At 34.8% G+C, this 27,618-nt stretch overlaps 2 protein-coding genes and 1 non-coding gene across 4 annotated transcripts; 2 read left to right on the plus strand and 1 right to left on the minus strand.

Annotated features, from left to right (window-relative positions):
* The first annotated feature begins 3,752 nt into the window (after nt 1–3,752).
* LOC132641927 (ACT domain-containing protein ACR4) lies at nt 3,753–7,727 on the plus strand. 2 transcript variants are annotated; one of them, XM_060359066.1, is made up of 8 exons: nt 3,753–3,802; nt 4,933–5,008; nt 5,104–5,149; nt 5,232–5,346; nt 5,604–5,671; nt 5,769–6,362; nt 6,459–6,563; nt 7,123–7,727. In XM_060359066.1, exons 2-8 carry the CDS (start codon nt 4,941–4,943, stop codon nt 7,462–7,464), a joined length of 1,338 nt encoding a protein of 445 aa, XP_060215049.1. In that variant the 5' UTR covers nt 3,753–3,802; nt 4,933–4,940; the 3' UTR covers nt 7,465–7,727. The 2 variants fall into 2 exon arrangements, with proteins under 2 accessions (XP_060215049.1, XP_060215048.1); XM_060359065.1 differs by lacking the exon at nt 3,753–3,802 and adding an exon at nt 3,829–4,059.
* A 10,862-nt stretch (nt 7,728–18,589) lies between these two features.
* Nucleotides 18,590–25,663, plus strand: LOC132639929 (uncharacterized). The gene is made up of 7 exons (XM_060356312.1): nt 18,590–18,698; nt 18,802–18,945; nt 19,051–19,215; nt 23,641–23,848; nt 23,968–24,204; nt 24,367–25,078; nt 25,187–25,663. Exons 1-7 carry the CDS (start codon nt 18,590–18,592, stop codon nt 25,661–25,663), a joined length of 2,052 nt encoding a protein of 683 aa, XP_060212295.1.
* LOC132643068 (small nucleolar RNA R71) lies at nt 21,233–21,339 on the minus strand. The gene has a single exon (XR_009583519.1). It is a non-coding gene; the product is annotated as a small nucleolar RNA R71 (small nucleolar RNA).
* Nucleotides 25,664–27,618: the final 1,955 nt, after the last annotated feature.

Here is a 27,618-nt window from a genome sequence, read left to right on the forward strand (position 1 = left end):
AAGCCAAGGGGTTTCAATATATATATATTGAAACACATACATAAAAAAAATTATTTTTACCTAGCTAAACAGTGTAATTTTCCGACAAAGGGGTGTTGGTTGACACCCTTTAAGTACATGTGGCTCCGCCACTGACGGAGCCACTAACGATATCCACTAAGTCGACTAATCCAAATTGATGTTGCTTAGGGCCTATTAATATAAGGGGAAATCGCTGCTTATTTTTTCATTATCAAAGCTTAAACTCGGAACTAGTTAAATTTGGAATAATCTTATTTATTTCACCACATTCTTAGTGACAGGGAAGATCTATAGTGTTAGTTATGGATTCACGTGAATTCAGTAATTTTACTCATACTCTGTTTAATTATATGTATTAAAAAGTTTATAAATATCTACAAATATATAATTGTAAACCCGAATTTTATTATATAGTATTAACTTGAATTTGTTGTAGGAACTCATAAATTTCAAATTATGAATTCACCTCTGGTGATCAATCAATTATTTATAGGTGATTAAACAAAGGTTGTAGGGAACTAGGGATGACTGTGTAGGAAAGTTTTAACAGTCCACCAAGGGTTCTGGTGAAATTAATAAAAAAAAAATATTCTTAATAAGATTTCAATCCGAGTTCTGAAAATGAAAAGACCCGATAGGGAATGTTTTCATCTTCAATGGATCTTATATGAAGGAAATTCGAATTAATGAAAGTTTTGACGGGCAGAGTAGGGTGACTTTTAGCGAGGGCAAAGTGAACTATGTCCGACATCTCTTAATAACCTGATTATTTAGAATAAGTTTAATTTTAGGTGTATTTTGATTTTACAATCACTGCTATTCTTAGAAGTTAAGGAATTAAAATAATTTCCATATGAACTCAGCTAACTAAGATTTCTCCCATGCAAAGCGCGTGTTCTAGGTTAGTTTAGCTCACATAAACCTAAGGGATCTAATATGCAAATACATAAATAAATAAATATACCCCTACGTATACGAAAACGATATATCGTAAATTGTTCTCTCTGCCCTTCTTTGTTAAAATCAAACATGTGGAAAAAATAAATATTCTTATGTCCATCCATCTCCATTATTTTTTTAAAATTTCCTATTTTTCTCCGTTTCCAAGCGTTGAGGTAGTGAAAATGTATTTATACTGAATTAATACATTAGATAGTAATTACATGAACACCAAATGACCAAAATGATGTGTATTCCTACATTAAATGTGAGGTTACATTAATTATTTTTGTGCAAACATCAAGTGTAAACAAATATTTTTGAACTACATAATTGGTGTATGTATATAAGCGTATTATTGAGACGTCTAATTATTTTTCAGATATATAGTAACAGGTACTGTATCAATGTACGTTTACCGAATCCAATAAAATTTCTGTTAGCTCTTTGGTTGGATCCAACAAAATTAACCATATCTCATACACAACTGTATTATACTCATTAGTGATCATCATTATGCCAAAGGGTCACGTGCAATTTAAGAAAAAATGATAGACTGAAAATCAAAGGTCATGTGACCCCATTGAATTACATCATATAAGAATCAATCACTTTCTTCAATCAATTTGTCTTCTAAACTAAGATTGAGTTTATGACCAATTAGCTTGGAAAGAAAATACGAACAAGGGTGGTAGCGATAGGATTCCTCCGCCCTTATTTAAAGGTTTCGAATTCAAATATTGAGAATGAAAAGAATCTTGTTAGGCAGTGTTTTTCCCTTAAATGAAAGTTATGTTGGGAGAATGCGCATTAATTAGGATCCCAATATGAATATCGGACGACGAGTGTAAAACTAACAAAAGAAAAAATGGAAAAATAAATAGTAGTACAAAAAAAAAAAGAGTTCATTTCCAATAGAAATTTAATGTGACAGCTGCTATATAAGACAGGACTACCAAGTTAAAATGTCATTTTTCTTGTAAAAATAGAACTTAATTATCAATATTCATGTTTAGACCAAATTAAGTAGGTGGATAAACAATACATGAATGAAAGGTTAAGAAAACGTACTTAAAGTTGAAATTGACAAATCTGTAAAAGTTGAGTACTATCCTAACTTTATTAGAGTCACAAGTTATAATGAGAATACATATCAATTGTCTTAATTAAATAAGATTACATGATATTTATTGATTGATATAAATTTCCAATACCCAATAATTTATTTTCTAATTTTCCATTTTTATTAAGTTTCCACAAACCTTGGAGACTTCTTTTTGACTTTACCCTTTGCCCAACACGTCCTTGAACATTGACCCTAAAACATACCCGCTCGCTTCATTTTTATTTGTCCTATATATTAAAAATAGTTATCCATTTGGAGCCATTTGGACATGATTTCATGAATGAACATGCAATTTGAATTTCTTAAGTTGCAGCTTTTTTTATAAACATGAAAACCCCACAAGTTGTGAAAACCATCAAAATTTTCTCAATTCTTATACAATCTTGCCAAATGAGTAAATCATAGTTCATAATAAAATTAATACGCTACTAGAAGGCCTTTCTAAAAAATACAACATCAATTGATCAAACTTTAGTTCAATAAAAAGAAAAATTTAACATGAATAGTAACGTAACTACTCTTTAATATAATCTTCCTACATGGTAAACATAATTGATAAATATATTTTACCAACTTGCAGATTAATATTTACTACAAATGGTTGGTAAACATGATTGATAAATATATCTACCAACTTATGAGTCTTTTTTTGCAAAATATAAACGTATGAGTCACATTTTACATTTATATTTTTTGAAATCATGATTTCAAATTCCAAATCATGCTTTTTTGGATGATTTGGGATTTCATCTCATGACATGAAATTAGAGATGAAATCGCATGTCCAAACGCTGATTTCATCTCATGAGATGAAATCGCATGTTCAAACGCCTACTTAGAGAAACTGAAACTAGAAAGCCAGAAAGTGAGACTCTCTTAAATACACACACAAATTAAAAGGAAAAAAGGACGTTTTTATGCATATGAAGTAAAGGGGAAACGAAAGCAAAGTATTTTATGCAAAAAAGTAGAGAGTAAAAATGTGTAAGTGTATGTTTCGTGTGCATAGAGACACCCCTTAATTCATAGCTCCCATTTGGACATAATTTTTTTTCCCAACTTTTTCTCACAAAAAAATAAAATAAAATTGAAAACATTATTTGTTCATGAAATTTGATCAATTTAATTTAACTGGTGAAATTTTTTTCCACTCACAAAACGTCAATTCTTTTTCAACTAAAATGCATGTCTAAACACAGCTTCAATTTTCCAAAATTATTTTTCAATACAACTTCAACAATTTTTTTTTTTTCAAATTTCAACCAATTTTATCTCCAAAAGCTAGCGTGGAGTGTATTTTTTGTGCTTGTTACATAGATAATGTAAATACACACTACACTTTGTTGTGTATTTTGTATTTAGAAATAAAATAAATTTAATTTTGATTCTTTAATTTTGATTGTTCAACTGGTACTACTTATATAGCAGGGGGCTGGTCAAGATTCACAAACACTTTTTTTTTTTTCCAAGTTTCAATCAAATCTATGTGTAAACGATATATTTGGTGCTTGTTACATTTAAGGTAAATACACACTACATTATATTATATTTGTATTTTCTATTTAGAAATAAAATAAATTTATTTATGATTCTACTACTAGTACTCCTTATATAATGGGGGACTGGTCAAGATTCACAAACAAAACTCTTTTTTTTTTTTCAAGTTTCAATCAAATCTACGTCTAAGCGTTATATTTGGTACTTGTTACATTTAAGGTAAATACACACTACACTATATTATGTGTGTACTTTCTTTTTAGATATAAAGATAAATTTTATTTATGATTCTACTAGTACTTACTCCTTATATAATAAGGGGCTAGTCAAGATTCACTTTCCATATCGTTGGTCGGAGGTCTATTGATAAGTCATAAATCATAAGTCCTGTTTGTTGTCTCTGTAAGTTTTCTGTTGTTGAGAGAATCAAGAAAATCTTGCTGACCCAATTCACAAATTTTCAAGAATTATAACGGGTATGTGTCATTTTAGCTCTTTTCTTGTTTCTTGGTACAAAAGTATTGTTTTTTCTTGGTTGGTTTTTGTTAATTTTGGAAACATAAGTGTGTTTTGTTTTTTGGGTCATCTTGTTCTTTTGTTCTAAGTCATGTTTTGTTGAGTTTTGTTTAGCTGTTCTTTTGGTAGTTGTGTGTTATTTTTTTCTTTTTCATATATACTAATTTCTTTGTTTCTCTGTATGTCTGTGTTTTTGAGATTTCAAAACATAAGTGTTCTTTGGGTTTTTTGGTCATCTTGTTCTTTTGTTCTAAGTCATGTTTTGCTGAGTTTTGGGTGTAAAAATTATAGTATATCTTTTTTAGGTGTTCTATTGGTAGCTGTGTGTGTGTGATGTTTTTTGTTTTTTCATAAATACTACTTTCTTTGTCTCTCTGTATGTGTATGTGTTTTTGAGATATCAAAACATAAGTGTTCTTTTGGTTTTTGGGTCATGTTGTTCTTTAGTTCTAAAATCATGTTTTGTTGAGTTTTGGGTGAAAAAATGATTTTTTTTTTAGCTGTTCTCTTGGTTCTTGGATTTGGTGGATTTTTTTTTTTTGGTAATTTTGTTGCAATGTCTTTCATGGTGTATGGTTCCCACAAGCCCCACTTAGAGCAGACCCACACAGGACACAAGTACCTTTTTGGGGCTTGGATTATACTTCTTAATTATTATCTTTCTTTGTTGTCTTGGTTATTCTACTTTACTAATCATTCTCTTAATTACTTGTTGTTTCACTCTTGTGTTCTCAGTATCTTCTTTGTGATTGGTAATAGTGATTCTCTTTATTCCAAAGTTCTTTTCTTTTTTCCATTGTGTGTGTATCTGAGTTTTTTTTCCTATTACACAGAAGTTACAATGAGCTATTCCCAAAACATAATGGATGATGAGTATGAGAAATTTATTAGAAGAATGAATCCACCAAGGTACTTGTTATTATTTTGTTAATTTTTCCTTTATTCTTTAACTGTCACTTCAATGTTCATGGCATTTACTCCAACTTCATTGGTCTTTTTGTCAGAGTTGTAATTGACAATGAATCTTGCAAAAATGCCACTGTTATACAGGTATGTTTTTTTTTTTTGCTGTGTTCTGAAATGTATAATGGGATCTTATCTAATTTTGTGAATCTTTGGTATCTTGATTCAGGTGGATAGTGCTAACAAACACGGAATACTTCTTGAGGTGGTACAAGTTCTTACTGATCTTAACTTTGTCATTACCAAGGCTTATATTTGCTCCGATGGTGGATGGTTCATGGATGGTAAGGACATTTTCCTTTTTGTCTCGTTCGATCTAGCGTTTTTTTCAGTCGATTTTTGCCATGTTTTTTGGTAGTCACTGTTAGTTTTTAAGTCCATTATGTTAGTTGGACCAAAGGTACTCGACTTTAGCAAACATAAGAAACTAAAGATACTCAAAGTTGTATTTGAAGGACCAAAATAGACCTACTTCCATAGATAAGGGACAATTTTGGCTAAAAACTCGTGAAATTAATGATGAGTTTTCCTCTCTTGGCAGTATTCAATGTCACCAATCAAGATGGAAACAAGATTACAGAAGAACCAATCTTGGATTATATCATGAAGGTGAGCTGTAGTTCGTCGAGGAAATTTGGATTTTTTTTGTTTACATCTATTTAAAGATTGTCTTAACTGTTTCTTTGCCCTGGTGTTTCAATTTCAGTCTCTTGGTCCAGACTCTTGTTTTGCCTCTTCTATGAGAAGATCAGTTGGGGTTACGACAGGAACGGACCACACCTCAATTGAGTTGATTGGAAGTGATAGACCAGGTCTACTATCTGAAGTAAGTGCTGTCCTCACCAACCTTAAATGCAGTGTGGTAAACGCCGAAGTGTGGACCCACAACACCCGAGCAGCAGCTATAATGCAAGTTACCGACGATGAAAACGGGGGTGCGATTGCTGATGCCGAAAGGTTGTCTATGATCAAGCAACTCTTATGCAATGTACTTAGAGGTAGCAATAAATCAAGAAATGCTAAGATGTCAGTATCTCGTGGGGCCACTCATACAGATAGAAGACTTCACCAGCTGATGTTTGCTGACCGGGATTACGAACGTGCTACTGGTGAAGGATCGGATGATAAAGAAAGGCCAAATGTGAATGTAGTAAATTGGCAAGACAAGGACTACTCGGTAGTGACAATTCGATGCAAGGATAGACCAAAACTTCTGTTTGATACGATTTGCACTTTGACAGATATGCAGTATGTTGTTTTCCATGGAAATGTCGATACTGAAGGACCAGACGCTTATCAGGTACTATAGTTGCCTACGTGTTTCAGAAATTTCTTATTCGTTTATCGCTCTGTATTTGTTGATGACTAAATTTATAAACTCTTGTTGCATTTCAAGGAATACTGCATTAGGCATGTAGATGGATCTCCTGTCAAATCAGATGCAGAAAGGCAAAGAGTGATTCAATGTCTTGAAGCAGCAATAGAAAGAAGAGTATCCGAGGTTAGCACTTCGATTTACGTTTTGATGACTTTTTAGGTTTGATTATTCAGTTCTAGCTAGCTGCTTCGAGTAATTACTAATAAGTCTTGCCAGGAAATAGTAGAAAAGGAAAAAAGGGGTCTAAAATTAAAAGTTTACATTATATATTTAGTGCTAGAATGCACCTTTTCTTTTTTCAATTGTCTATTTCTATTACTTTATGGTTCCAGAGAGTTGTTATTCCTGTTGGAGATGTTGATACAATTTGAGATGTGTTAACACCAAAAGTAAAAAAAGAAGAATAGGGACTTCTGCTGTTTTTAATTGTTTTATTGAGTTAAAATATGCTTCTGAGCTTTGTCTAGCACATACAGCTGCCAATTTGTGTGTCTATTAGTTGTCTGATTATGTGTCTTATTTTACAATTTAATGAAGTGCCCTGAGTCATGTTAGATTTTTTTAGGTTTTGAACCTATTCTCATTGGACAAACTATTAACAATTCTGTACTGGCCTTTTCTTTGTCTTGTAGGCTTTGGATTTCATTTCTAATAGAATCTTTTTTCCTTTGTTTTTGTCCAGGGATTGAAGCTAGAATTATGTACTTCGGACAGAGTAGGGTTGCTGTCCGATGTTACTAGAATCTTCCGCGAGAATAGCCTCACTGTCACCCGAGCAGAAGTGTCAACAAGAGCAGGCAAAGCTCTCAATACATTCTACGTTAGCGATTCCTCAGGGTATCCAGTCGATACTAAGATTATAGAATCTGTTCGACAAACGATTGGGCAAACGATACTTCGAGTCAAAGGTTGTCCTGAAGAGTTAAATCCAGTTCAACAAGAATCTCCAACTAGGTTCCTCTTTGGTGGTTTGTTCAAGTCCAGATCCTTTTGTAATTTCGGTTTGGTTCGATCTTACTCTTGAAAGCAAAACTTAATAAGTCCTCTTTCCATTGTATATATTCTCATTTACTCTTCCTAGGTTTTAGGTATGGTTAATTAGCAAAAGTGATTGCTACTAGAGCAGTGTCTTTTAAAGTGAAAGAAAAGATGCTAAGTGTATGTAAATATTTACATTCTTGGTCAACATTATGCTTTTGTTCATTTGGTAATGGATTCAACACTATGTTGACCAAAGTTTAAGCAAATTGAATATTCAAGAATCATTTAGCAATTTGCTGCGAAAAATCCGTGTCCAAATTGATACTTTTATGGCCTTTGATTTGTGTTGATAGCAACTAGAAAGAGCTGCTGTTGTCTTTGACTCTTTGTCACAAACGTTTGAACTATGTTTTGACTTAAGAATCTTGATGTTTTCTAAACGTTTAGAAGATTAATAATGAACCTTGGAATGGTCAAATATTTAAGTAGTTTCTTGTTAGAAACATTTCTTAATCAAAAGAAAAAGGTCATCATGTAGATAGTAATTGTCTCAATTTATAGAGCCATCCAACTTTGACTAGCAAAACTTCTTGGTTTAGTCGGCCAATAAATCGCGGCGGCTTATCAGATCATTGGTCTTTGATTATGAGTTTAGTACTAAGATGCTTCTTCAAGATTCCCTTGTCCAAGTAATTAGTAAACATTTAATGTATATACACTAGGTTCAATTTGGTAGAAGAGATAAAGGATAATTAATCTCGAGATTAAATTTGATACGAGTTTATCTCACGTTTAGGTGTGATAAAATTGCGATATAACTACTTTCGGGTTTAATTATCTAAGGGTTGTAGTGTTATTTTTATTGCTGTGAGAGGGTGAGTGGGATAACAGGAAACTAATCATTAGATAATTAATTATGGGACAACTTGTTCTCCAACCAAACGACCCCTAAAAGTTTAAGTGTATATACACTGGTTGTGTAAAGGAGTTGAGCTTAAACAACAAAATCTGGTCTGTGCGAATTTATATAGTAGTTGATTTCAACTTGTTTGAATTGAGGCTTAGTTATTATCATTGTATACCGATAATGTAAAGTGTAGAGCATCTTTACAACTAGTGTATTTACCATGTTGTGACACTGCTTTATTTTTCAATTTATTGTTGTGACACTGCTTTATTTTTCAAGTTATTGTTGTGATACTGCTTTATTTTTTCAAGTTATTAATCTTCCTTATTATGAAATTTAATTATAATGTTTTTGTAATTTAATAATATAAACTTCTTTAATAAGCCATAAGATGAAGACACGTGATAGGAAACGGTTTGCCTCGTGATTTGTTGTATTATTTTCGTGTATGAATGGTGCTATTACTTTCTAGTAACTTTTTATTGGAGCATTTCTTGGTTATTACTTGAAAATTGTAAATGAGGCTTTTTGCATCTTTTGACAATCTTATAACTAATACCCACTTTTGGAAGCTTGATAGGGACTTTAGACCTAAGGACAGATCAGGTTGTCTATTAGGTCTATTGTTCCCATTGAGTCTTTAATCTTGTTGGAGGTTACAAGTTAATGGATAGTAGGTGTGTTTCTCAGCTGTCATTATGCTGATCTCAATTTGGCTAAATTACATTAATGGATGATGTCATTCTTTTTATGCATAAATTTGAACAGTGAGGGTAAGGAGTCGGTGGAGGGTAGAGTATTTGTAGGCTTAAATAAAAGAAGTGAAGGACAAGAAATTTCTAAGAATACATTGTCTGTCTTTAACGGGTATAGTCTGGCAATTGATAAAATTGATAGAAACCATAACAAATCGTGATTTAAAACTCAATAGACATAAAATATTAGTAGGTATATATATAAAACTTTTGAATCCTCTTGACTTACTTTAGGTCGGAAGATTGAAATTTTTGAATCTCCTTATTAAAAATTTCGACTTCGCTATTACTGCTTGTACTAGTGACAGATAATAGGTCGCCCGTTAAATAGTCAAAGTAGACGCAATTGACATGGACACTACTATTATAAAAGTGAACAAAAAGATTGTGTGAATCCTAGATCAGGAAGACAAAACATTCAAATAGACAAAGTTGGTCTGTTCTAAAAAAGAAATGAAAATTGTTTTCCAATCTTTTAAAAAGAACTCAATACGTTTTGAAGGTTACCCAAATGAAATGAAAGAAAAAAGTTGGGGGAAAGAAAAATACATGGATAAGAGTTAAATCACCTTTGTCAATATCAAAGTTCTACTATTTTTTTCTCCACATCACACTTTTATTGGGACCTTTCCTCCTTTGCCAATCTGAAAGGTCCGATCTTTAAAATAGGAGAGAAAAAAAGGTGGATAGCTCAATTTGGAAAGTGATCTCAGGGGATTTCCTTTTTGACCACATAATCCATATGGAATGGTGTCATTTGAATCACCAAATACACACAATTAAAACAACGCTTGTAAAATGGGAAAAGAATAATAGAAAATGAAAGTTATAAAGGGAGTCTTCTTTTTTAGAATGGTCTTCCTATCCAATCAGGAAAACGAAATTCAATTACCTTTCCTCAAATTAACTAACCATATGCATTATGAGTCTAAAGTTTTATGCATATATAATGTAAACAATATTTATACAACTAGATCATTTATAAAGTATAAATAAAATAAATTTCGATGATAAACATTACTTAATTGATAACATTGAAATAACAATCCACACTTAAAGAGTGTTTTAAAATCTCATTAGGATAAATAGATCAATTTATAATTACTACTAACCTTAGGTTCTCCCTATAATTTATAAATACAACTACAACTTAATATTTACCATGGATATAACTCTCAAATTTTTTGCATTTTCTTATCATTCGTATCAAGTTAGGAGTTATACTATAATATAGGGGTTTGTCTGACATAATGTCAAAACAACCATTGACTAGTAATTTCAGTTGCAGTTCAATCAGTTTCAGTGTTACGCTATACGAAGAACCTGTAAATTCTCCGTTCATACGATTTACCTAACACTTATTCAACATTAGTTACGTTCTAACAGATAACATGATAAAAATGATAATAAATCCTTGTAATAGATTAATGAACTTAACGGTTTTGTAAATAATCTTTAATTGGTCAGAGTAAAATTTAGATCCCTCCTGTCATCAATGTCGTTTTTGGTGCACAACTCAAGGATACATGGTGACGTGGGGTGTTGCCACTTGGATTGCTGTTGTGTGGTGCCAATTCAGATAATGCCAGATAGGATTAACTGCCTTGGTGTATATCCTATATGCTTTGATAATTATCTGGTGATTATATAAACCAAGTTCTTTCTATAAAGAGGGAATTTGGGACCACTTTAATTTGTGATGTATTTTGATATTGGGTCATCAAACACTACAACTAACTTTATATGAGTTCGAATCTTGTAGCTAAGTAGAGGAATTTGGACCGCTTCTAGTTTTGGATTACAGAATGTTTTGTTATATTTAAGGTATCAACACCGTGCTATACTCCTATTACTTTCACAATGCGATAACGTGACAAGTAATTTAATTTAACATCATGACGTAAAGCAATTACTTGATATCGTAATGGATTTGATTCTACTGATAGCACAAAGAATTTTTATATAAACGATATAAGTTTGAATGAGTTAATAATCTACTATAGGAATCTTAGTAGCTCAGTTGGTTGACTAACTGAACTTTCACCTTGTTGGTGAGGATTTGAATCCCCACGTTGTAATTTCATTCCCCATTTCCCCTTCCCCTACCGGGCTACCCTCTATGTAATAAAAAAAAAAAGAGTTAATAATCAGCTAATTTATTAACTTAGCTCCTTTGGATCCGCTCAATTTAGTTCATCTAAAAGTTGTAAGAAAGCATATGAAGAAATTAATATTTGATACATAATAGGACGGGTAGGACTACGGGCCGTTGTTTAGCCATCTTAATCCAGCTCATCCTACTCAAGTAACTTTTGGACAGATCATTAACTCGTGCATTTTTTAACTCAGCTTATTTTGACCCGTCTAATTCGGTGATCATCAATTTGACACCCCTAGGCACAATATTCTTCTCCATACTTAGATATTTGCATTAAAATATCATTCTTTCAAGATTCAGATCGATAAGTGTTTATTATTTTCATCAGTTTTAATGAGTCAAAAACTGAATATGTATAAAGTTTAAGCTGAACATAGTGACTACTGCAGAATCCTCACCACAAATTGATCAGCAGAATATGGAAGGATCTGATTAATTGGTCACTCTATCACATGACTAAAGGTCTGGGTCGGTCAATCGTTTTTTTAAAGCCTTTTCAGAGGAGGAAAAAAAAAAAACCTAAAGAAAGAGGATCATGTGTTCACTTATAGTTCTTGATACTGTAAACTTTTAATTCTCGTAAATTTTATTTCAATGTAAAGTTACTTCAAAATATACTGACTCTTTGCCCCACACATGGATGAATAACTTGTGCAAGGCTCAACCTTCCCTTTTCATTTCTTTATTTTCCTACTCTTTGGTCGGTCACATGCATTGGTCGATACTGAAAAAGTATTAGTATTAAGACCATCGAAGTTTATGGAGGGTAAGTGCGGAAGTATCCTTTCATTCTTAATTAAGATTTCAGGTTCGAGTTCTGAAAATGAAATCGCCATTTATTCTTGACCTCCTAAAATGAGCCCAAATGGGTACTGAATACTTGGTGGAAAATAAAAAAAGGTATTACTACTAAGAATGGTACTGCTATGGGTAATCAGTTTGAAGCTTATGTTTAACTTTTTTTCTGCGTGCTTGGACTAATTATTGTATCAACTAACGAGTAGTTTAATTCTGTAATGGAATATTTAAACATACTAGCATTTGTAACTGTCTTTCACCTTGTTCAGTGTTCACTATTATAAACTTTAGGTCATTTTGTAGCCTCGACTCTACTCTCTTCAACCCCTTGAAATCTTCCAGTGCATGGTAGGAAAGATGTTTCAAGGAGTCTAGTATTGGATATTAATAGACAAAAGGGGTATGAAGGTTGCAACGCCCATGGGGTTGACCTGTTGAGAAAGATTTAAGTTACATATATTGGCTTGTTATCTGTGTTGATTTTACAAAATTTTCACAGTATTTGTTAGTGTATAAAAGGTAAACTAAATATATAATTTCAGAGCTTTAGTTGACTCATAAATGTAATAATAACGGCACACAAGCCAAGGCGAGCTAAATAAGAAAAATAAATAAAATCAGTATGTCAAAGATGCTATTTGGACAATATTTAGGCCATGTTGGAGGATCATTGAGCCATACAGGCTGGACCATGTTCCAATCCAGAATATATCGTAGATTCTTACAAGGGGGTATGGGAGAAAACCTATAACAAGAAAAACCCAAAGATTCTGTAATTAGTCTTTGCATAGGCTTTTTCATATATAAATTCTTAGTGAGATTTGCCTTGTATCAAGAAATTCTTGAAACCATAGAGTCGAGAAGCCATGGATCACCATCTTAATCAGTTTCCTGGTTTCCAAAATTTGTTACCAAAAGATGAAGTTGCATACATGAAAAGGCCATTAAGCAGGTTACAAAGGCGGGCTCCTTGGCCTCTTCAGCTCAAGAAGACAATGGATAATTCATCTGCATCATCATCATCTTCTTCTTGTTCGTCTTATTGTTACAGTAAAGATCCGATTCCTCTTCTCTTTCCCCTTGTGGTGCCTTCAGTATTACTCGAATCTACATTTATGCAAGGAGAAAATATAGCAAAAACGCGTTGATTTTTTACTTTGAATTAGTCATGAATTATGTACAATGCATAGACTTCTTCCAGTTGTTGATATATGAATTATTTCCTATGCTAGTTTTTCCAAGACTCATTGCCTTTCAAGCCTCCTTATTTTGTACTATTGGATTGGATCCACATGCCTTTCTCTATGTTAATAACGTGGTACTAGTATTTTTCATTAATTGCAAGTGCGAGATAACTTATTGCCTAGCTATTATGCCATATCTAAGAAATATTCAGAGAAATTGCAATTCAGCTTTTTTTTTTTTTTTGGTAGAAAGGAAACATATTATATATAACTAAATTGCATCATTACAAATTAAGGGGTTTGAGCGGATCGAGGAGACTCTCCTCAAGTAGCTATTATATATGCATAAAAAAGAAAAAAAAACTAGGAACTAGGCGAGATATATCTTACAAAAGTAGTTCATATCATGATTCATACCTGGTATATATATAAACTTCATATGCAAATACATGTGGAAATGCTAGATACATAATGTCATCAAATAACTTCCTCTTGCACCCCTGAGTTTAAAGTAATTCAAATTAAGACTCCATTAAAAGGCCTTTTAAAATATTTTTAAGCGGAAAGAAGTATAGATTTCACTAATTGTGAGTACTGTGTATACCGTACATAAATGCATTACCAAATCTCAATGTTGCATTAAGAGTTCTATTATATTAGCAGCTGATCAAAATTTGTCAATGACATTTGATCCTTTGCTAAATGTGGCATCTTTTGCAATAGAGGCTTCCAAGAAGGAAATCTGAGTGCAGTACACACACACACAGTGAGTTGCATTGGGGTAAAGTTGTACCTCATAATTTGGGATACGAGTGATTTCTTTCCGTTGGTAGACAAATTATTCAGAAATTTTCACCAGTTGTCTCTTGTTGGGATAACTATTTAGTAAATGACCCTCTCTTTGTGCAACTTATGGATCTTTTAGAACACGATTAAAGAACACTCTTGAGAACTAAAAATCTTATGAGAAAACTTTAGACCACAGTCTAATTTTTGTCTTTTATGTTGTTCGAACATTAGATGATAGTCTAATGTTTTGTTTGTAAGGTTGATAAATATGTGAGTAAACATTATATCCGAGTCTATCAAGGGCTATAGTTGCACAATTTAAAAATAAAGGACAAAATCTAAATGATGCCCTAAAAATGAACAGTTGCGTAAATCTCACTACATCAGATTTGTCCAGTTGGGCTTTGATCTATTTGATCTTGGATGGTCCAAAGGGAAGTTTATTGACCCATTAATTGAAGCTCCAACTACGTTATCCACTGTCCATAGTTTGGTAGATTAACCAGGGAATTACATCTAATGACTTTGGAAGTGAATGATTTTGAACTTTTAACTCCTAGTGCTCAATGGACAAATTCACAAGGTCAAAAGTCAAAATTTGTTAAATTTAATTTTTTCATGCGGTTAACGAGGTCAAAAGCTCAAGATCACCCACCTCCAAGGCTATTCTTGTAAATCACCCTAGATTAACGACCCTAGATCCAAATGAATGAGACAGCCCATGTGACTGTCCACAGTCTCGCGTAGAAATGACACAGATAGTCACTTTTGATGGTGCTATTTAAAACATGTTACAATTTATGATGTATTTAAAATTTAGCTACTTTATAGTTGCGCTGCTTCTTCTTCTTCTTCTTCTTGAACTAGTGAAGCAATACTGCAATATAAGCAAGTTTTTTTTCTCAGGCAGAAACAATGTAGCAATACTGAATTGGTAATAATAAATGAACTAATGCAGCAATGATGCAATATAACTTAAAAGGGCTCAGCAACCTTGACCCTTTTACACTTTTGATCACATTAACACAGTTGTTAGTGTGAAGGGCATAATTGAGGCCTTTTTCTTACGGTAGGGCAAGATTGGGCCAAAATTTAAACGGATGGTAAAGTGCGTGAGTTTGGATAACACAAAGACAAATTTGACACTTATTTAATCTATTTTTGTATGAGGATGTTCAATAAAAATAGAATTTAAGAAATTAACTTAAGTTATGTATTATATTGGTGATAATAGGAAATTATTAGAATAATATTTGAAAAGTAAATTTAACAGAAAACACCTATTTTCAAAGTTTAATATTTACATAGTTGAATAAATTTGAAATCGCAAAAGTTATGAAAAATATAAAGTATTATCGTCAATGGAACATAATAAAAAACGTAAATTGCAAAATTGTCATATAAAATAGTTGGAAAGGAGGGATACATTTCAAGGAACATTTCCTCCTTCATCCTAATATATTGTAAGCACAAAAGCTCATTCAACTATATAATTTTAGTAATGAATATGACTTATTAGTAAACTCTTCCAAACATGAATGAAACTCTATGACCTAAAATAGCAGCTAACGCTCTCTTCTCTCACCTCCTATTTTCCTGCAAAACCCTAACACGTAGATCTCAAGCTTGGTGAACATGGCCTCCATGGCCGGTGGCCAGTCCACAATGGTGGCTGGCCAGCCCTCACAAAATACGCCTGATCCTAATGTCAAACCTAATCCTTTACAATATTCAAATCTTTTCAAACCACAAACTTTGAATGACCCAACACACAACCAAATACAACCACCGCCTCAAATTCCCATGAAGTCAGTAACTTTTCTACATGGGGTACCATACATCAAATACACTGAATCAGAAGTTGATCAAATGAATGTCATTGAAGAACTCCAGTATGCTGTGGTTGGGAAATTTTCATATGGACAGCCAGATATTGAACAGCTTCGATAATCCCTGCACAATGTGGAATAAAGGGTGAGTGTAGATAGGTTTTCTAAGAAACCGACATGTGCTTATCAGATGTACCCTCTTTGAAGACTTTATGAATTTCACATCAAAACCTGTATATTACATTCAAGATAGAGAGAGGGATACTCGTACCAATTGAGACCTTTGATCTATGATGCGAAGTTCAAAATTGATGAAGAAACATCAAAGACAATGGCATGGATTTCATTTCCAAATTTGTTGCCTACATATTTTGTGAAGGAAACTCTTTTCTCAATTGCATCGGCAGTGGGTATTCCAATACAGTTGGATATGGCTACTATCAATAAGACTAGACCTAGTTGTGCTAGGGTCAAGGTTTTAGTAGATTTGGTAGCAAATTTACCCAAAACAGTGAGGATGGATATTGAAAATGAAAAGACAAGAGCAATACAGACTGTAAATGTTCAGATTCAATATGATTACCTTCCTAAGTATTGCAAGGAATGTAAATTACAGGGACATAATGAATTTGATTGTAGAATTATTCATCCGGAGCTTGCCCAATATGAGGGGGAAGAAGAAGATCAGGTGGATACTAATGGAAAACATCTAGAGGAAGAAAGCCTAACAATGAAGAAAGTAGTAAAAAACCTAAGGAGGATAAAGAGGTTGAATCCACAGAAAAGACAAAGCTACAAGCAGATGAACAACATAATGGCAAGCAGGCTAATGACAAAGACAAGCAAAAACAACAAGCAGGAAAGCAGCAAGGTTATGATGGGCACAAAAACAATGGGAGATACAATCATAGAGGGTACAATAATCATTACAATCACTCAGCTAGAATTTTACCTAGTGGAAGAGTTCTTGGCAATCCTGGAAATTGGAATGCCATCAAAGATAACAGGAATTTCAGTGCTGATGAGAGAACTGCTCACCAATGCAAACAAAGGGAGACATTAGTCACTAGTACAAGTAACAAATTCAACACATTAGTGGACTTAGAGGAGGAAAATCACAAGAAAGCTGAAAGAGGGATCACTGATACTACTGCTAATGCTATCAAAGAGACAACAAGGCCATGGGTAGAAACTGCTTTTGGTAAACAAAACAATAATAACAAGGGAGCAGAACAGGTCATGAAGGAGCAAGTCCCAGTCAATAGTCAGGAGCAGGTCATGAAGGAACAAGTCCCAGTCAATAGTCAAGAGCAAGACAAGATAGAGCAACAAGTACCAGTCAATAGTCAGGAGCAAGATAAGATAGAGGAAAAGAGGGTAGAAGATGATCAACCAGTAGCGACTGCCACACATGATACAGAGAGAACTATTACAGATATTGTGGAAACTGGTAACAAAGAGGAAAGCTACAACAAAGGTAAACAGGATTCAGAAGGGCAAAGAGTACCCCTACATATAGATGTACAAGATAGTGTCAATTCAACTTCTGAACAACTAAGGGAAATATTAGTGGGGCAGTACATAAATCAAGAGAAAGAAATACCTGAAAAACCACCAAGTGCTGAGTTGGAAGCAGGAAAAATGATGGAAGATAGAGATACTGCATCATCTGCAAATGAAAATGGGAAACATGAATGCAGAAAAGAGGTGGGCGATAAAAAAGAAATGGCAATACCAACAGGGGATCAAGGAGGCCTAAACAGTAATGATACAGTAGAAGAGGAACAGGCAAGTTCAAAAAAAATAATTCCCAACTGGTAGCTAAAGATCATGAAGTTAAGAATACTGCACATAATGAAGAAAATCTCATGGAAATAGACATTGGAGAAGAGGAAGAAGGAGACACTCTTACATCAGCTCTTATGGAGGACAAAAATAGTGGGGATATCTCTCCTAAACATTTATTAAAAGCTAAAAGAGGCCACAAAATAAGGGATAGAAGTGTTCCACCCAAGACATTGGGGGGAGTACAAACAAGGACAGCCTATGCAAAAGGAGTTTCCCAATGAATAGCTCACTTATTGCAACATAAGGTCTGTAAACACTCAACAGGCCTTTGAGAGGGTGATATTACTACATAGACAGAAACATTTCAATTATGTTACATTAATGGAGCCTTTCCAACATGTGAGGCATATAAATATGTACAAGTTATGGCTTAATATAGGAACAACTTGGCATAATGTAAATGGGAAAATCTGGCTGTTTGTAGAACCTGACATACAAGTTGAAATTCAAGAAGACACTGAACAAATGTTATCTTGCAAATTGACACATCTGGTGAATGGACATGAAATGTTGGTTACATTTGTGTATGCAAGTACTGAAAGAAGTGGCAGACTTGCTTTATGGGCAGATTTGTACAATATTTCATCTCATGTCACTATTCCATGGCTTGTGGAGGGAGACTTCAATGTAATTACTGATGCCATTGAGAAGTTTGGAGGATTACAAGTGCAGTTTGCTGAAACTGAGGACTTTAGGCATTATATTGACACATGTTTATTGGTGGATTTGGGGTTTACTGGAAGCATATTTACATGATGGAATGGGAGATCAGATGAGGCCTGTATTTTTAAAAGGTTGGATAGATGTTTGGGAAATCAGGCTTTTCAAAATAAATTTCCTAATCTGGGTATTGAGCATCTTATTAAACAAGGGTCTGATCACTCTCCATTGTTGGTGAACATGAAGGCTGATAGTAAAGTTATTAAGAACTCTTTCAGATTTCTTAACTTCTGGGTTGAACATGAGTCATTTCAAAATGTGGTCAAAGAAAACTGGGAGGAATCTTATGGTTCAGATCCGTTCTTTAACTCTCATAATAAGTTAAAAAAAGGTGGGAAGAGCCCTTTCTAAGTGGAGCAGGGATTCATATGGTGATATATTTACACAAATAGCTTCTCTTGAGAAAGTGGTGCAAGTTCATGAGAGGGAATTTGAACAGAATCCTACAAGGCTGAATAGACAGAGGCTGCAGAGGGTACAAGCTGATTTGATTAGATTTTATGCTATTGAAGAGAAATTTTGGAAGAAAAAAGCTGGTATGTAGTGGTTTCAAGATGGGGACAGAAATACAAAATTCTTTCATGCTCATGTTAACGGAAAAAAGAGGAAATTACAATTGCAAAGAATTCAAGATCAAACAGGTACATGGTTAGAATCTGAAGAGGAGACAACTCAGGAAGCAATCAGATTCTTCTCTGATCAATTTAGAGAAGAGAATAATCCTACTGACTTTTCTATGCTGGATAAGATTCCTAGAATGGTTACAGAAGATCAGAATCAGAAGCTTTATGAAATGCTGATGTGCCGTGAATTTCAGCACATTTTACGCCTTTGTAACTAGAAGTGTTGCTTGTTTTTAAGTGTTTTTACATCGTTTCTTATGTTATTTTGGTGTTTTGTAGGGTTGGTAGACTAAGGAACGAAAATGATAAGAAATGCTGAAAAACGGACAACTTGGAGCAAAAGGACAGTTCGTAACTCATGTTACAGGCCGTAACGTGATCCGTACCAGAGAGGATACGTGCTGCTATAAAGAACGGTCCATAACTCATGTTACGGGCCATAACTTATATCGTAAGCTGAGGAAAATTTCCAGAAAGTTGCCTAAGTAGTGTCACAGGTTACGCCCAGAAGGACGGTCTGTAACTTAGGTTACGGGGCGTAACGTCATGGCGTAACGCATTGGCCACTGAAGATTGAGGCCATGATACGCTGGAAGATACGGACCGTAACCTGTGTTACGGTCCATTGCAAGATGTCGTGATGGTTGACCTAATCAAGCCGACAAAGTACGAAACCGAAGGACGGACCGTAACCTGTGTTACGGTTCGTAACGATGCCGCGTAAGGGTGTTTTAGTCCAGAAACTTGGCGCGATTTTTGGCCCTATAAATACTTAAAAATAGGGTTTTAATTCATTATTCTGATTTTCTTGGGAGCATTAACTTTAGTCTTGAAATATTTGAAGTGGTTGGAGCATTTAAAGCACCAACTTCACTTCCATTCCATATTGTATTAGCATCGTAAGTATATTATGTTAACTTTTAAGCTTTCTTTGTTAACTAAAATGATGAGTAACTAATTTTAATACTAAGGTTGTGGATCCCATGATGGGTATTATGTGAATGGGTTTCTACTATTGATATATGCATAATGGTTGTTAGTATTTATTCTGTCTTTGTGCGTTAGCGATGGGTAATGATTGCAAGCATTAGCCTAGGCCATTATACTAACTTTTCTTAGGAAAGAGAGTCAGTATTGGTAAGATTGAATAACAATGACTCGGGGTGTTAACCCTCGTTTAATAGACTAACTTAGGGATAAGAACAAGTCTAAATTGGCATTATTGGTCGCTCTTCGATTTCAACTCTTTTACATTTGAAAAAATCATAAAGAGGAAATACGACCTAACTGTTGGGAAACATTAGGAAGTCATTAAGAGATCAAGTGCATACTCTTAGAACAACCATTAGAAATATATCGCATTGAAACCTGAAGCATAATATCTAATCAAAATGGGGAACACAACCTTGGTCTCTCTCTCGCATTAAGTACAATTCAAGTCAAAGTATTCAATTACATTACTCAACAATTATTTCAAACTGTCCGGAATGGGATTAAAGCCTTTAAAGACTAGTATCGCATACAATTAGTACTCTTTTCTCTCTATATTCCCTGTGGGATTCGACCCCAACCTTGTTTGGGTTACTATATTTGACAACGTCCGCTTTACGCCATTAGTAAGTGTAATTTGAGTGTATCAAATTTTGGCACCGTTGCCGGAGAATACGGTTTAGAAATTGCTGATCGTGCATACTCTTCTTTAAAACTTTTTCTATTCCATCACACCTTGTTTGCTGTTGTGGTGAACCAGGTGAACATGGCTGGAAGACAGAATCGCAATCAAGGAAACCAAGGTGGACTCCAAGTGAACCCACCTGCACCAGAAGAGGACGAAGATGAGAATATATTTGAGGAATTCATCAATGAGGTTGATTATGCTTCTACTGTGGTCCCTCCTAAGACTGGAAATGCTACGTTCAAAATTGATAGTTCTATCTATCAGCTGCTGAAACTTGAAGGTTATTTCCGAAATTCTTTGGAGGATTGCCCACTTCGACATTTGAAGAACTTCCTGCACGTGTGTGCTCAACAATCCTAAGGTGATGTTTCTGCTGATGCACTGCGGTTACCGGTGTTCAAATATTCCTTGGCTGGCCAAGCAAGGGAATGGTATGAAAAGCTTCCCAGCAATTCTATTCATACCTGGAGCGAGCTAGCCAACACATTTCTTAAAAAGTGGTTCCCACCGAGCAAAAAAGCTGAACTTCGAGATAAGATCTTTGAGTTCAAACAGCTCTCGGAGGAACAATTATATTCAGCATGGGAGCGGTTCAAGTACTATCTAGCTCAATCTCCAACTCACTGATTTCCGGATGCTATTCTGACGGAGAAATTCTACAAGGGCTTAGATACAATGAATCAGATTGCTGTCAATACTGCCGCAGGAGGATGCTTCATGGACAAGTCATTTATCGTCATCACCCGTTTTCTTGATAAACTCACCACCCACAATCAAGCTTGGCATTCAACTGATAGTGAGAGTCTCTCTTATGGTAGTCCATCACTAGCTGCCGTTGCAAAAGAAAACCATGAAAGAGATCATGCCTTTGCTCAATTGCAAACCACGGTGGATCTATTATCAAAGAAGTTGGCAGAAAAGGATGCACAAGGGGTAAATGTTGTTGAAGAGTTACCACCTCATCCACAGGGAATGTATCAAGTCTCTGAGGGGATGTACCAAGATGGGCAACAACAGTATGAAAATGCTAATTATGTCAACAACTCGCAAGGGGGTTATCAAAGGCAAAATTATCAAGGTCCGGGCCATCACCCATGGCAAAAGCCTCAACACCAATTTCAAGAGAACAATTATAGCAGAAATGATCAGGGAAATCCAAATCAAGGGACTTACAATAGCAACAATTATGGCAACAAGAGCTCGAACCCCTACATCCCACCAAGGGGGCAAGCATCAAATTCCCAACAGTGGAGAGACAATTCAGCTAGCAACTCTGCTAGCAATGCTGCTAATGATTCTGCGGAGCTGAAAAGTATGATGCAGAAAATGCTAATGAATCAGGACAGAACAGAGATCACAATCAAGGGAATGTCTCAGGTTCAACTATCTCATTCAAAATCTTGAATTGCAATTCAGAGACCTTTCCAGAGAAGTGCATACTCCTCAACGTGGACAACTACCAAGTGATACAGTTCCAAATCCGAAAGGTAATGGGGTAAACTCTGTGGAGCATGTAGCTGCTATTAGCACCCGAAGTGGAAAAATACTTCAAGGTGCTAATAAAAAGGTGATTGATCTCGAGCCAATTGTTGAAGAAGAAACGCAACCTGATGTATCTGATGTTATTATGGAGGAAGAAACAAAGGAGGAAGTCCCTATTATAGCTGAAGAGGAGCAAAATCTTGATAATCTCAAGGCACAAGGAGAAAAACATGAAAAAAGGGAAGGCAAAACTTTCTGGCGCACTACGCCCTATGGGAGCATTAACTTTAGTCTTGAAATATTTGAAGTGGTTGTAGCATTTAAAGCACTAACTTCACTTCCATTCCATATTGTATTAGCATCGTAAGTATATTATGTTAACTTTTAAGCTTTATTTGTTAACCAAAATGATGAGTAGCTAATTTTAATACTAAGGTTGTGGATCCCATGATGGGTATTATGTGAATGGGCTTCTACTATTGATATATGCATAATGGTTGTTAGTATTTATTCTGTCTTTGTGCGTTAGCGATAGGTAATGATTGCAAGCATTAGCCTAAGCCATTATACTAACTTTTCTTAGGAAAGAGAGTCAGTATTGGTAAGATTGAATAACAATGACTCGGGGCGTTAACCCTCATTTAATAGATTAACTTAGGGATAAGAACAAGTCTAAATTGACATTATTGGTCGCTCTTCGATTTCAACTCTTTTACATTTGGAAAAATCATAAAGAGGAAATATGGCCTAACTGTTGGGAAACATTAGGAAGTCCTTAAGAGATCAAGTGCGTACTCTTAGAACAACCATTAGAAATATATCGCATTGAAAATTGAAGCATAATATCTAATCAAAATGGGGAACACAACCTTGGTCTCTCTCTCGCATTAAGTACAATTCAAGTCAAAGTATTCAATTACATTACTCAACAATTATTTCAAACTGTCCGGAATAGGATTAAAGCCTTTAAAGACTAGTATCGCATACAATTAGTACTCTTTTCTCTCTATATTCCCTGTGGGATTCGACCCCAACCTTGTTTGGGTTACTATATTTGACAATGTCCGCTTTACGCCATTAGTAGGTGTAATTTGAGCGTATCAAATGCCGGAAGAAAAAGAAATTAAAAGGGCAGTATTTGGATTAAATGGGGATAGTGCAGGGGGTCCAGATGGATTTACAAGAAAATTCTTCCAAGCTTGTTGGGACATTATATCCAAAGACATGGTGAGAATGGTGAGATCTTTTTTCTGTGGACATGAACTACCTAGGTATATCACTTGTACCAACTTAGTTCTATTACCTAAGAAGAAAGAAATCAACACTTTTTCTGATATGAGGCCAATTAGTTTAAGTAATTTCACAAGTGTTCTCAAGAATTCTGCATGAAAGGTTGGTACAGTTTCTACCTAATATTATTTCACCTCAACAATCTGGTTTTGTTAAAGGTAAAAGTATTGTAGAGAACATTGTACTGGTTCAAGAAATTGTACATGATATTAGAATTAGAGGAAAACCTACTAATGTGGTCATCAAGTTGGACATGGCTAAGGCTTATGACAGGGTATCATGGTTATTCTTGACCAAAGTGTTAATGAAAATAGGATTTGGTGAATTCACCATTGATCTAGTGTTCAGAATCATTTCTAACAATTGGTATTCTATTTTGATCAATGGGCAACCACATGGTTTCTTCATATCTTCAAGGGGGGGTAAAAGCAAGGGGACCCATTATCTCCTACTCTTTTTATACTTGCTGCTGAATGTTTGTTTAGGGCCCTGAATTCATTGTTTAATGAAGCTAGCTACAAGGAGTATGGAATGCCAAAATGGAGTCCATATGTCAATCATTTGGCATTTGAGGAATCTTTGTTAGGAATCTTTGGATTTGTTAATCCTCTGGCCATTATCTTTACTTCTGCTAATGAGGAATCTTTGAGGCTGGTTATGAAGACTCTAACAAACTATGAAAAGATGAGTGGCCAGAGGATTAACAAACATAAAAGTGCGGTGTATATGCATCACTTGACCTCATAGAACATCAAGAAGGTGGTGCATAATGTTACTCAAATTCCAGAAAAAGAATTTCCTTTTACTTATTTGGGAGTGTCAGTGTATTATGGGAGGAGAATGAATATTCATTATAAAGAGCTGATTGAAAATATTCAAAATAGGCTTAGCTCTTGGACTGGAAAGTTGTTATCTATTGGGGGGAGACCAACACTAATCAAGCATGTCTTACAAAGTATGCCCATCCACTTGTTATCAGCCTGTGACCCTCATGATGGAGTACTTGCACAGATACACAGGTTGGTTGCAAATTTTTTTTGGAGTAACTCAGTTGGTAATTCAAGCAAGCACTGGGCAACCTGGACAACTTTATGTCATCCAACAGAGGAAGGGGGTATGGGATTCAGAAGTTTACAAGATATGTCTAAATCCTTGTTTGCAAAACTGTGGTGGAACATGAGGACAAAGCAGTCCCTTTGGAGGACTTTTATGAGCAATAAATATTTGAAGAAGTTTCATGCAGTGATTGCTCCTATTAAGTCAGGTACTTATGTGTGGAAGAAGATGATTAAGCATAGAGATGAGATTGAATATGAAATTTGGTGGAAGGTTCAACAAGGCAATTCCTATTTTTGGTTTGATAATTGGTCAGGTTTGGGAGCTCTTTATTACATTACTCCACCAAATTTTGTATGTGATCCAACCATTATTCTTGTAAAAGAAGCAGCAAATGAAGGGCTTTGGGATGAGGACATGCATAGAAGAGCTCTTCCTGTAGAACTGGCTGATCACATTGTGCAGAATATTAAACCTCCAGATGAGAATATGCAGGAAGACAAGGCATACTGGAAGTTGGACACTAGAGGCATGTTTACAGTAAGTTCTGCTTTTCAACTTCTAAGATAAAGAAGGGAATCTAGCATTCTTTATAAGCACATGTGGTTGAAAGGACTACCTATAAAGATTTCTTTTTTTATGTGGAAGTTTGGGAAATTTAAATTGCCTTTGGATGATAAATTGAAGAAATGGGGTCATCAATTCCCTTCTAGATGTTACTGTTGCCAACACCCTGAAGTGGAAGATTTCTCTCACGTGTTCTTAAAATCACCAACTGCTCAGGCTACCTGGAAGCATTTTTGTAATCCAGTTGGGATAAATATTGATAATCTACAGGTTACTCAAATAATTAATAGTTGGTGGGATATGCCTGGAAAGCCTCATGTCAAATGTATTTATCAAGTTGTCCCTGCTATTATTATTTGGGAACTTTGGAAAAGAAGAAATACCATGAGACATGATGGGAAAGTATCAATCACTAAACTCATCTATCAAGTGATGCATACTTTGATTCAGTTTATGAAAGTGAGAAAAAGGAACTTCAAATATGCACCTTATAGATGGAGTGTTGTTGTGGAAGCTCTACAGAGATACTCTTCACAGGTTAAAGTTATTCAAGTTTAGTGGAAATTACCAGAAATGGGTTGGATTAAGGTTAACACTGATGGAGCTTCAAGAGGAAATCCTGGGAGAAGTGCATGGGCCTTTTGTGTAAGGAATGAGATGGGTAATGTGGTGCAAGCTCAGGCTAAAGAAATGAATGATCCTATGAGTACTAATACAGAGGCAAAAGCGCTGGCTATTCTGCAAGCTCTTAGATATTTGAAGGACAATCAATTGGATAAAATCAGGATTGAAACTGATTCTTTATTGCTAAGAAACATCATTCAGATGATTTGGGAGGTATCTTGGAAAATTGTTACCATGGTAGAAGAAATATGGAAGCTTATGGAGGGTAAAACTGTGGTGATTGAGCATATATATAGAGAGGGTAATAAATTAGCAGATCATTTAGCTAATTTATCTCTGGATAATAGAGATGTACTTTTCAATTCTTTTCAAGAGATGGGGTGTCAATGCAAAAGAATAGTGAACAGTGACAAGTTGCAATTGCCTTACCTAAGGATCAGGAAATGTTGAAGCAGACAGTCTTAGATGAAGTTTGGAGCAGGGGAATCTATTACATTCAAATCCTATGGGAGGAGAATGGGAAGGTGGTTTATACTAATTGTTTGTTAATGTTTGCAGGTAATTTCAACGTTAATAGAGGCATCTGAAGTTCAGCAAGTAATGCAAACAATCCTATGGAAGGTACGCAGTAGAGAACAATTAAGTGGAGGAAACTGATTATCTCAACGGATCACAATACAAATCAGAACAACACTAACAAAGCCAAGGATAAGCAACAACAACAGTGCGAAAAAGTCATAAGAAGCAGCAGAACCAATAAAGAAAATCGAGAAGCAGCAGAACCAGTTCCTAGCACAAAAAAACATCTAAAGAGGAAACACAAATAGAGGAAACTGATTATCCCAAGGGATCATAACACAAATCAGTATAATAACAACAAAACCAAGGAGAAACAATACCAACAGTGTAAAGAAAGGCACAAGTACTACACAAGAAGCAGCAAAACCATGAAAGGAAATCGAGAAGGTTGCACAAGGAACAACACGCAACATCGAGCACATAAGCTTGGGAATATAATACATCAGAAGGTCAATGAACAAGGTGTGGTATTAGTGTCGAATGATGCTCATTCCCTTGCTCAAACACCTATCGATTGTAGTATAATCTCAAGCCAGGGAAAGAAACTCCACAAACGAATATGGAAAATAAAACGACAAGTAGCACAGAAGGATGCAAGAGTGAAGGGGTACCTCTGGAAAAGCCACCGATTCAGCACATACAAGCTGATTTCTTGAAGAATCACGGCAGAATTCAGCTCAATCGACTCAGATCTGAAAAGCAAAGATGGGGGAATAAATACACCGGAAAAAGGTCAAGATCGAAGAAGCAAAAAAAGGGATCACTTACCTTAGAGATCTCCAGAGGAGGACATTTCAAGATTGATTGGGGAAAGCATCTGAAATCTGAAGGCACCACACCGTCTAGGCTTTCCATTTGCACTTCACTCTTCTTTCCATTTTCTTACCTTTTTGCTTTCTTTTGAGACTATCTGTTTTTGTTTAATCATAAATTAATAAAATAGTTGGTGGGTCCCCCACTGACCTTAACTTTTTAAAAAAAAAAAACTCTTCCAAACTATATTTTCAGTCGTCACCAATTACTATTGTTGTCAACTCCTATTATTGAACACTTCCAAAAGCAGAAATTTAGTCTTAAGTTCACAATCATTATCATAAAGAAGTAGCAAAAGCAGTAGTTATTGTTACTATGATATAAGAGAAATAATTTTGAATTCGGCTAGAATCTCAAAACGATGAGTATTGAAATAAATTATGAACTTAATTATATGTACCGACAATGTTAGATTGTTTTACACTAACAGCAAACTAAAAATTAGGGAAACATATTAGTTAATATTTTTATTAGATTACCAATTAATGTTAATTACT

This window comes from Lycium barbarum, chromosome 5 (genome assembly GCF_019175385.1).
Source record: "Lycium barbarum isolate Lr01 chromosome 5, ASM1917538v2, whole genome shotgun sequence".
Lineage (NCBI taxonomy): Eukaryota > Viridiplantae > Streptophyta > Magnoliopsida > Solanales > Solanaceae > Lycium > Lycium barbarum.

Bases quoted from the DNA above. Each gene is read 5' to 3' on its own strand.
- LOC132641927 (XM_060359066.1), top strand. From the start codon at position 4,941: ATGAGCTATTCCCAAAACATAATGGATGATGAGTATGAGAAATTTATT. The intron at 5,347-5,603 runs GTAAGGACATTT...CTCTCTTGGCAG, and splicing joins TGGTGGATGGTTCATGGATG to TATTCAATGTCACCAATCAA. The intron at 6,564-7,122 runs GTTAGCACTTCG...GTTTTTGTCCAG, and splicing joins TAGAAAGAAGAGTATCCGAG to GGATTGAAGCTAGAATTATG.
- LOC132639929 (XM_060356312.1), top strand. From the start codon at position 18,590: ATGAAGGCTGATAGTAAAGTTATTAAGAACTCTTTCAGATTTCTTAAC. The intron at 18,699-18,801 runs GTTCAGATCCGT...TTACACAAATAG, and splicing joins AAACTGGGAGGAATCTTATG to CTTCTCTTGAGAAAGTGGTG. The intron at 24,205-24,366 runs GTATATGCATCA...TATTCAAAATAG, and splicing joins AACAAACATAAAAGTGCGGT to GCTTAGCTCTTGGACTGGAA.